The 11,466-nt window shown below is 35.8% G+C and overlaps 1 protein-coding gene across 5 annotated transcripts in view; it reads right to left on the bottom strand.

Annotated features, from left to right (window-relative positions):
• parp6 (poly(ADP-ribose) polymerase family member 6) overlaps positions 1-11,197 on the bottom strand; it is a 26,943-nt gene extending 15,746 nt beyond the window's left edge. For 3 of the 5 annotated variants that reach the window (XM_015391715.1, XM_015391724.1, XM_015391741.1), the window contains exons 1-7: positions 10,926-11,197; positions 8,464-8,627; positions 7,963-8,040; positions 1,235-1,344; positions 1,019-1,079; positions 741-831; positions 496-562 (exon numbers count right to left, since the gene is read on the bottom strand). In XM_015391715.1, coding sequence (XP_015247201.1) covers positions 496-562; positions 741-831; positions 1,019-1,079; positions 1,235-1,344; positions 7,963-8,040; positions 8,464-8,466 — 410 coding nt within the window. In that variant the 5' untranslated portion in view covers positions 8,467-8,627; positions 10,926-11,197. The remainder of the gene's footprint in view (positions 1-495; positions 563-740; positions 832-1,018; positions 1,080-1,234; positions 1,345-7,962; positions 8,041-8,463; positions 8,628-10,925) is intronic. The other 2 variants (XM_015391732.1, XM_015391749.1) reach the window with 1 other exon arrangement.
• Positions 11,198-11,466: the final 269 nt, after the last annotated feature.

Genomic DNA, 11,466 nt, shown 5'->3' with positions numbered 1-11,466 from the left:
AGAGGTATGAATACTTTGAAAGGTTTTCTGCTAAAATGAATAAATTATAAAATAGAGTAGAATAGATTAGATTAGAATAGAATAGAATAGAATAGAATAGAATAGAATAGAATAGAATAGAATAGAAAATCCCTTTATTGTCACACAATGGGGAAATTCTGGTGTTTATCGTGGCAAAAAGATTACAGAAAAAATGGTCACACAAATGTGAAACTAGAAAAAAATGTATAAGAATAACATACTAGTGAAGATAAAATAAAATGCTGTACTGTAAAGTGTTTTAACAATATAAAACTGTGCACCTGGAAGAATAAATAACCAATATACAGGACATTTCTACAGTAATGGATATTTGAAAATAGCAGCAACATCAGAGATGTGCAAAATGACAGCAGCATGTTATTTAACTAAGGGAGAAACTTTGCAAATTAGCATGATTTTACAACTTATTGAGGTTGTTGGGAACAGTGGCGGTTATAGAGTCTTATCACTTACTTTTTAAGTTGCAGGCCAAGGCTGAAGCCTTCTTTATTTGAAGGCTGAAACACTTCTACTGACGGCTCTGAATAATTAAAAATGACTAACATCATTAAGAGGTCCACAGAAAGACATTCAAGCTCTTTTTTTTAATCTCCTACATGTATGACACATATTGTTCTCACTTCCCACACTCAGTAAGGGGCATGATGACCTAATGTATCTGCTAGAAAACCAACATTCACAGTGGCATCTTTACTCACCTGGTCCATCAAGGTACTGAGAAAGAGAAAAACGCAGTCTCAAAATAATGGGTTCTGTTCTGATAACTTTCCAGGCTGTTGCAACCTCCTCCTGAATCAGACACACACACAAATACACACAGTTAGCAGCCTAATTAGGGCCATTTCTCATTGCATAAATATCTTATGAGCACCAGATGCATTATAAATGATATGTTACTTCACAAAATGTCAACGATATAACAGTAATGGGAAAAGTCAGAGGAGGTGTTTGCAGTTACAGGAGATTGCTGACTCACATCTAAGAAGCTGATGTTAATATGAAGATCGATGTCCACGTCATCAATAGTTCCATACTCCCTGTGCAGAGAGAGATGCAGCAACAGATACAGTTTATCTGTCATAACTAATGTCAAACCTTCCACCATTTCTTCTGAATAGTGGGAGATGAATTTCTGCAATCTTATTAAGCTTATAAGATAAGAGGCAAATGATTCTGCATATCTGTGCTGTACCTGACTGAGATTGCACTGTCAGTGTAGATGTCTTTCACAGCCTCAATATCTGCATCTAGTTGAGGATGGCGGTACAGATCAGCAGCACAGCTCCCCTGCAACAAGCAGCACTGGTCACAGTTATAGCAGTGAATGAATGCTCAGTAGTTCCAGACTTTTTTCACACACACACAACCACATATCAAACACTATACAAGCACATATCTTTCATTTGAAGAAAATATCCCCACCACTACATCTCTTTCATATTTTGTCGAACTACAACCTGAAATAAAATATATAATATTTGTGATAGACCAACTCAAAGTACATGCTTGTGAAATTGAAAAATTTCTTGCAACTAAAGCCAGAAAACTATTCCGTGAATATGTATTCAGGGCCTTTCAAACTAAAAACTCTATATATGTAATTTGATTTTAACATGTATGCAGCTGTTTTGTAAAGGCCTCTGAGGATGGTCAGAGAACAGGCTGCATCCTAAAGACCGGCTATAAGTAAGTCAGGAATCAATATCTAAAATCTTGGATATCTTGCAGAGTACAGATTAATCTATCACTTAAGAAATAAAAAATGGAGCAGGGCATAGCGGCAAATCTACCCCAACATGGATGTCTACCTGATAAGACAAGCTATGCAAAGGGAGAAGTATAATCGGAAAAAGAAACAAAAGATCATGTGGAAATCTGGAGGAACTGCAGAGAGCCACATATCAGGTAAGACAATCCGTTGTGATTGCAGCAAGTCATTATAAAGTAAATAAATCAAGCATTTAGAAGACTGACAAGAAGAAAGCCAAATATTATACTGTTTGCAGTCCCCTACTGTATTTGCAAGCCACATAGGGGACACAGCAAACATTTTTGGTCAAATGAGACTAAAACTGCCTCAACTCAAAACACCCACCAACACAAAATCCAAAACAACAAAATCCACCAACACTGAAAAACACCTTATGGGTAGAATTATATGCTGTGGGCATGTTTTCTTCAAAAAAATACACAAATCCAGTCAAGGTAATAAATATCTATATCCTAATGCATTTAACTTTGTGTTTGTATAATTCTACTTTTTTTTTGGTGCTTTTTATCGAGTTCCTTGTATATCCGGCCTCTTCTTTCTCGGTGTTGGGTACTTACTTGTTCTCATTGTTATTGCATGTTTGTGTTCTGAATATTAAGTGTTGATTGGCCCGTTAGTTGTTTTTTTTTGCAGAGAAATTTGCAGCTATGACTGCACGACAAGATGGCTGCATTAATATGAACTCATGTGGCTGAAAGCAAATGCACAGCATACATCTGTGTATTTGTATCAAACCAGACATCACTGTCCATTCAAATAACAAAAGTATGTTACTTTGAGTTGCTCTATCATTATAGATCCCAGTAATACATATTGAAACCCATTGATGTACACAATTATAAGCTGACAAACTTGTAAAAGTTTCAAGAGCTACTCTTAGATTTACAAGACAATACAGACTCAAAAACAGCAAGATCCAGATTGTTTATTTAGCATAAAACTGAATATTATGAGAATTATACAACTAAACGCAACAGTTGCCATTACTTCAAATCCATTTCTTAATTTGTGTTACTGAACAGGATAAAAAAGAAAATAAACTACTCCCTGCATTGCTTTTAAAGTGTGTAGTCAGGAAATTTTGGTTTCCATTGGAATATTAGGTTATTGATTTTTTAATAAATCTTTTTTTGGATAATGATCACAAAGTCTTTTAAGCTTGTTTCTGGTGTCATAAAGTCAAACTCTCCGTGTCATAGCTCAGGGTGTGCAGTAAAGTATCATCCTTATCTAAGCTGCACTGCTTTCATGTACTTAGACTTTGCTGAAATGAGCTTTACTGGATTAAAAGTTTAACCAAAAGACTTGAAAGATAACAGTAAAATAGAAAACTCTCAGATTAGGATCTCATATCAAAGTAGAGAAAAAAAACTTAATAAGATAAAGATGATGTAACTATGATGACACTGGAAATGTATTCAGTAATGTCTGCACTACAAAATATGATGTGAAGAAGAAAGGTGATCTTTAGTGGGAGGTCACTTAAAATTGAAATTTAGTATTTGTTGATATCCAGATTAAACGCCTTATATTTTTTTTTCCATCAGAAGAATTTAAAAGTATTTGCCTGTTTCAGAGTGATGTTAAGATGGATGTGTTAGATAAATACACAATTGGATGTTTCCATTAGCCTCAAGCTGTAATCATTAAAAAACGTTAGCATGACTGACATATGACTCTAATGAATGAAGGAAGCTTCACCTTTGAAGAGAAGTGCTAAAATAAATCTACCTCTGAGTGCATGCATGCTCTGTGTGAGGGATTGCTGTCAAAGAGTCGATGGAATCAGTAGGGTTTCTTTAGACAGAAAACTTTGAATCTGACTGAATGGTCAGGTTGAATTGTCACTGTAAAGTGCCTTGAGATGTGTTGGAAATTGGTGCTATATGAATAGACTGAATTGAGTTGATATTTTAATGAACAGAACTGCAACAGTAGTTAAATGGACTGACATTTCTAAGCAAAGCTAGATCTATGACCTGGAAAAACAGAACTAAACCATTTCTGGTTTTGTTTACAGTATAAATCAGATTTTTATTCTAATCTTTTCCTGTAGTCTTTGAGTCAAGCCTTTATTTTGGATAATAACTGCTTTTTATTGCATTTTTCTGCAATCATGTAAAGAATTTTTCTACTCTTAAAAAAAAAATTCAGGCATTAAAAAAGTTATGAACCAGCATAGTACCTGCACATAATAAACTTAGCAAGGAACTCAATACATTTAGGGTCTTTACGCAGTTTGTTACTTGCATCTGTTAATCAAAGAGCATTCTGAACTACATAAATGTACTTTTCATTAGTAAAAGGAAGAATAACCAAATCCTCCTTATTGTCTAAATGGCAGTGAAAACACTGTTGGGGTTGATGCAGAAACATTCAAAGGCCTGACTTATAACAATCAAGGTAAATTAAATGCAATATTTTTCCTTTATCGTTTATTTATAGTTATTTGATCTTCTGTTCAACTCATTTTAAATCTGTTTCAGCACACAAGGCATGCAGCATGAGCCAGTTATGGGTATCATGTAAACAAAGAATCTATAAAATATTCTAAACTGTTAACTTTCTTCTTAAAGTCAACTGGTGAGATACCAAAGATTTATCTGGTTATATGGGGCATAAAGTAACGTAGCACCACAATGATCCTTCCTCTGTGGATTGCTGGGCAGCTGATTATAAGAGTGCCTCCCTACAATACATATGGATCCTATTCTTAGTTTGTATTTTGTAACATTTTTATATTTTTGTAATATTCCACAGCTATTGAGTAGAAACTGAAGTAAAGTATGAATGATAGGTAGATCTGTATGTCATATAAATAGTCTACTGCTGACCAAATACCTCACAGCAAAATCCAGATATAACAAACTTTAAGCTTATTTTAAGCAGGCAATCACTTTAAACATACAGCTAAAATAGATGTATGATTATTCTGGATCTTTATTACCGGTAACTCATATTAACAAATAACATTTAATGTTATAGTTAACTTTAAAACTTGTAATGAATTAGAAGGCTTGACAGATTTTCCTATCTGAATAAAGGTTTAGATGAAACAATTTTAAAAATACCCATGACTATTATGATAATGCTCTTATAGGCATATATCACTATATAACGGTTACGTTATACTAAATTCATATAATTTAAGCATCATTGGAGCATGATGTTTTAATAATCAAGAATACTCTTAAAATATGGTTTTGTTTAATGGTTTGTTTAGATACGGTGATAGTTTTCTATAATTACTCTAGCTTGTTACATTTTGAAATTCTCATATAAATTGTGAGATTCTGAAAAAAATCTTAAATAATACATTATATTTTAAAGGTATGGGATGAATAAAAAAAGTTCACAGAACAAATTTGAAAGATCTTTGGAACATCTGGGGGAACTAGAGATCAAAGCAAAAAAAAAAAGCTAAGAAAAGATGTATTTTCATTTTTTATTATAATGACCTCTGCAAAAAAAATGCTTTAAAGGTCCTATAACTTTTACATGCAAGACGGGGCTTAGGGGTTGCCAGATCGTATCAGCTCGGTGATCACGCCGAGAAATTGCTTCTTCTTGCTGTTATATTTCTCAAATTTAAGCAGACTATAAAAGAAGCAAAATAAGGATGAATATGAGTAAGGTCTTTGGGAGTAGATCCCGTATTAAAGAAGCAAAGGAGCTCATAAAACAATGTCCTCCTTGACAGGTAAGTTAAATTCTAACGCTAGCTATTAGTTTCAGCAACACCAGGCAACTGCCTGGAAAAAAGTACAATTGAATACAGGAATGAGAGCAGACAAGTGCTAGTGCACCATCTACTGGCCGGGAGGAGTGACACTTTCTGCTATCTCCTTTAAAGATAAACCAGTGGCAAGGACATAAAAAAAAAAAAAAAACACTGTATGGGAATGGACATTTTTTATGCATTGTTTAGAAATAACAAAGTTTTATCCTATGTTCTGTCTTAATAACTCAAATATGTTCTTAATTTTAATGACTATCTTCCCAAAACCAATCATAATTTAACTACTGTATTTAAAAAATGTTTACATTTTTTCTCCAGAAAAGCAATTGCTTTTAGGGACCTCTGACTATATGTAGCGATTTTTGACACTTTTATCATTGCCTTAATGAGACAACATTCAAGCTCAAGTTGCCATATTCTATTAAAATGGGAGAATAATCAACTAATCAACTAGTTAACTTGTTAGCTTTAATGCTGGAAACTGCATCATCCAGGAGATGTTAATGGGGCAGTAATTGGCAACCCTGACATTTAGGGCTTTCTTGTGTACTTGTACTTTTAATTGATGGATATTTCTCCAAAGCTATTTTATGACGGCATGAAAAAAGAAAACAATAACAACTCTAAGCCCATAATGGATGGGAGGATTTCTGTGTTAACACCAAACTATTCTAACTATTTGATGGGATCACATTTCCATCGATGATCAAACCCTCAAGCCTGGGCAAAATCCTAGCAACTTACTGTCAATTCATTAACCTACATGCTGATATTTTGTCTCTATTTCCTCTTCCATTAGGTAGCCTAAAACAAACTGTAGAATCAAACATTTTCTCTGTGTCATGAAGCATTATCATGAAATATGAAGATAAGTCGTTAAAATACTATTCTTATACATAATTTAATTTGATTGTATTTTCTGAAAACTTGGTATCACAAAGCCTTCCTTTTAATTTTGGGTCTGATCCATGATTTGGAATTAAATAATATTTAAAACATTATGACCCCTGACCAAACCAAAATGAGATTAGCCCCATGCTGGTGGATAGTATCCCCTAAAGTCATACAACCACATTTATTTAAATTGGACTATGAACAGCATATGGAAAATACCTTCAAGTGTTTATTATAAAAGCAGGTAGAACATGCTTTACTGCCAGGTACAGGTATGCAAAGGAGGCTATAAATGCTTCTATGGGACTTGAAGGTGATGTACCTAAACACCAGTTTACTCTAATTTGTATTCATAAAAGATGCTTCTGTGGACAGGGTACCCAAACTGAGTCCATCTAAGAGCCCACATCTTCCTAAATCTGTCCCTGAGCATCAAAATGAAGATTTTTGCTTGTTATATGGAAGACATAATAAGATTGCAGAATAAACTGTCTACAGTATAGGAACAAAAAGTGTGTGAAGAAAGACTGAACAAAAACACAGACTGGCACTGCAGATCAGGATACTAACATAAGGGAAAAGCAGTGATGTCATGTTGTATTTAGGTCAGTAACAATAACAAAAGGGAGTATTTTTCCAATTTTCTTACATTCTACTGATCACCAAAAAAAAAAGAGCTAAAATAATCTTGTTTTGGTAGAGTGCGCTCATCTGATCCTTTCTTTCCATGCAGTCTAACCCTGCCAGGCTCCATTCTCAGCTCCCATGTCCCGAAGCCTGCTCCTCGCATTTACATCTCAGTCCCACTCACCCCCACACTCCCTGCCATTTCCTTGGCCTCTGTCGTCTCACATACCAATAGTGACAAAATGAGCCCACCCACCCTATGACAGTGCGCACCTACATAAACAAACATACACATGCATACATTCACTGCCATCTTTCTTTTTAGAAAAAGGTTTAACCCAAACATAGATGCGCTCAGTCGGCTTTACCCCCTTTCATCCATCAACACTTACCTCCACAGAGGATGTAGACAGGGATGCTGCCCTTGCTTCAGCTGCTCCTTCCCTCTTAAAGGGCACACCTGCTCCTCTCTCTCTCTCCTTCTATTCCTCTGTCAGAAGCTGGCTTTTCCACTAAAATGACAGATTAAAAAAAAAGCATTAAAATATACCGCAGCGGAAATATAACGATCGCTGCTGTCTGTTTCCAGATGCGTGATGTGCGCGCCTGCAAGCGCGCCAGCTGGTGCGCGCGTGAGAGTCTGAGTGTTTATCTAGCGCAGATCTCTTATATTTTGCCTGACAACACTGAGGGCGTCTGGGCATGCTCAGTGAGATCAGCAAGTCAGTCATGTGACTCGCAGCTGACTTCACTACTGGTGAGAAATTGGAGAGAAAAAGGTGTCTAATCTGAATGGGCTTTTCATGTTGTTTTTGTATATATATATATATATATATANAAAAAAAAAAAAAAAAAAAACATCCTAAGAAGATACTTTAACCTTCTCTACCTGGATTCCATATAGGAACTGTTCAGATTCGTTCTCCCCATCTGACTCCTCGTCTGTCCAACACTGGCCTTTGATGTCCTGTGGGCCCACGCATTGTGAAAACACCATTAGAGAGAAAAGAAAATACAGCCACTACGTAACATCCTTTCATCTCCCTATTTAGCCTTCTTTCCGGGCTTCAAAACACAGCTTTTATAAAGCATCTAAAAAAGGAAAAAACAGAACATCCATTGACATCTACCCTCATAAGAATACCTAGCTGAGAAGGACAAACATGAAAAGGTAAGAGTCAAAAATGACAGTTTCAGCTAAAAACAGCAATATTTTCATCTTGAAATAAATCTAAAATAATCTTAATGTCAAAAAATGTCAGATATTCTGTTGCAACATCATAGCTTTTTTTAGTTAAGTTATCTTAATGTTGGTTAAAGTGAGGACTGTGTGACATGGCTTTATTAGACTCATTGTTTACACACACCAATAGGATCCCAGCTGACTTACCATTGGATCGGCAGTTCATAGGGCTCTCTCAGACAGGTTTGGGATACTGATTGCTGCCGACCATTGCAGCCTATCTCCTGATGAAAGAAGTAGGAATGGAAAAGAAAAAGCAGGGCTTTGTCTGACCGCCTGTCCTTTCTCTCACTTCTCTGAATGACACAACCCTGGAAAAATTAGACAACAAAAACAGATAATCAATTGAGAAAGAAAACATGCAACAGAGTCTACTGCAAGTGATGCCATGCACAGTCAATGGTGCCCTCCTCCTCTTTTTTGTTTAAATCGCCTGCACTTCACCTTGCCATGTATCCTAGCAACAGCCATCTCTGCCTTCTTTCAGAGTAGCATTAATCACCGTTGAGAGAAAGTGTGTGGGAGATATGTGCTGTACGTTCAGTACCCTGGATGTTTCCACTTCTTTGTTTAGATCATTTCCAGGATTCTAGTCTATTATTACCAAAAAACAATAGGTTTGCTTATATTTTTATAAGCATGTACACTAATATCACGGCAAGAATGATAAATAAAACGACTCTGACATTCAAATAACTAATTGTTTCTAGAGCTTGTTGGTATAGTATAATATTGATCAAATATTTATAGTTTTACTTGTTTTTTTAGTAGGCCTATACAAGGACAAAAATTGCATATATTACATTTAAGACAAGTTAAATGCTAAAAAAAAAAAAAAACACTGTATGGGAATGGACATTTTTTTGCATTGTTTAGAAATAACAAAGTTTTAACCTACCGGTATGTTCTGTCTTAATAACTCAAATATGTTCTTAATTTTAATGACTATCTTCCCAAAACCAATCATAATTTAACTACTGTATTTAAAAAATGTTTACATTTTTTCTCCAGAAAAGCAATTGCTTTTAGGGACCTCTGACTATATGTAGCGATTTTTGACACTTTTATTATCATTGCCTTAATGAGACAACATTCAAGCTCAAGTTGCCATATTCTATTAAAATGGGAGAATAATCAACTAATCAACTAGTTAACTTGTTAGCTTTAATGCTGGAAACTGCATCATCCAGGAGATGTTAATGGGGCAGTAATTGGCAACCCTGACATTTAGGGCTTTCTTGTGTACTTGTACTTTTAATTGATGGATATTTCTCCAAAGCTATTTTATGACGGCATGAAAAAAGAAAACAATAACAACTCTAAGCCCATAATGGATGGGAGGATTTCTGTGTTAACACCAAACTATTCTAACTATTTGATGGGATCACATTTCCATCGATGATCAAACCCTCAAGCCTGGGCAAAATCCTAGCAACTTACTGTCAATTCATTAACCTACATGCTGATATTTTGTCTCTATTTCCTCTTCCATTAGGTAGCCTAAAACAAACTGTAGAATCAAACATTTTCTCTGTGTCATGAAGCATTATCATGAAATATGAAGATAAGTCGTTAAAATACTATTCTTATACATAATTTAATTTGATTGTATTTTCTGAAAACTTGGTATCACAAAGCCTTCCTTTTAATTTTGGGTCTGATCCATGATTTGGAATTAAATAATATTTAAAACATTATGACCCCTGACCAAACCAAAATGAGATTAGCCCCATGCTGGTGGATAGTATCCCCTAAAGTCATACAACCACATTTATTTAAATTGGACTATGAACAGCATATGGAAAATACCTTCAAGTGTTTATTATAAAAGCAGGTAGAACATGCTTTACTGCCAGGTACAGGTATGCAAAGGAGGCTATAAATGCTTCTATGGGACTTGAAGGTGATGTACCTAAACACCAGTTTACTCTAATTTGTATTCATAAAAGATGCTTCTGTGGACAGGGTACCCAAACTGAGTCCATCTAAGAGCCCACATCTTCCTAAATCTGTCCCTGAGCATCAAAATGAAGATTTTTGCTTGTTATATGGAAGGCATAATAAGATTGCAGAATAAACTGTCTACAGTATAGGAACAAAAAGTGTGTGAAGAAAGACTGAACAAAAACACAGACTGGCACTGCAGATCAGGATACTAACATAAGGGAAAAGCAGTGATGTCATGTTGTATTTAGGTCAGTAACAATAACAAAAGGGAGTATTTTTCCAATTTTCTTACATTCTACTGATCACCAAAAAAAAAAGAGCTAAAATAATCTTGTTTTGGTAGAGTGCGCTCATCTGATCCTTTCTTTCCATGCAGTCTAACCCTGCCAGGCTCCATTCTCAGCTCCCATGTCCCGAAGCCTGCTCCTCGCATTTACATCTCAGTCCCACTCACCCCCACACTCCCTGCCATTTCCTTGGCCTCTGTCGTCTCACATACCAATAGTGACAAAATGAGCCCACCCACCCTATGACAGTGCGCACCTACATAAACAAACATACACATGCATACATTCACTGCCATCTTTCTTTTTAGAAAAAGGTTTAACCCAAACATAGATGCGCTCAGTCGGCTTTACCCCTTTTCATCCATCAACACTTACCTCCACAGAGGATGTAGACAGGGATGCTGCCCTTGCTTCAGCTGCTCCTTCCCTCTTAAAGGGCACACCTGCTCCTCTCTCTCTCTCCTTCTATTCCTCTGTCAGAAGCTGGCTTTTCCACTAAAATGACAGATTAAAAAAAAAGCATTAAAATATACCGCAGCGGAAATATAACGATCGCTGCTGTCTGTTTCCAGATGCGTGATGTGCGCGCCTGCAAGCGCGCCAGCTGGTGCGCGCGTGAGAGTCTGAGTGTTTATCTAGCGCAGATCTCTTATATTTTGCCTGACAACACTGAGGGCGTCTGGGCATGCTCAGTGAGATCAGCAAGTCAGTCATGTGACTCGCAGCTGACTTCACTACTGGTGAGAAATTGGAGAGAAAAAGGTGTCTAATCTGAATGGGCTTTTCATGTTGTTTTTGTATATATATATATATATATATATACACACACACACACAGGTAAAAGCCAGTAAATTAGAATATTATGAAAAACTTAATTTATTTCAGTAATTGCATTCAAAAGGTGTAACTTGTACAT

This window comes from Cyprinodon variegatus, unplaced genomic scaffold (genome assembly GCF_000732505.1).
Source record: "Cyprinodon variegatus isolate N-32 unplaced genomic scaffold, C_variegatus-1.0 Scaffold22, whole genome shotgun sequence".
Lineage (NCBI taxonomy): Eukaryota > Metazoa > Chordata > Actinopteri > Cyprinodontiformes > Cyprinodontidae > Cyprinodon > Cyprinodon variegatus.
The sequence above is the reverse complement of the archived record's forward strand: the minus strand, read 5'-3'. Positions and strand labels throughout refer to the sequence as shown.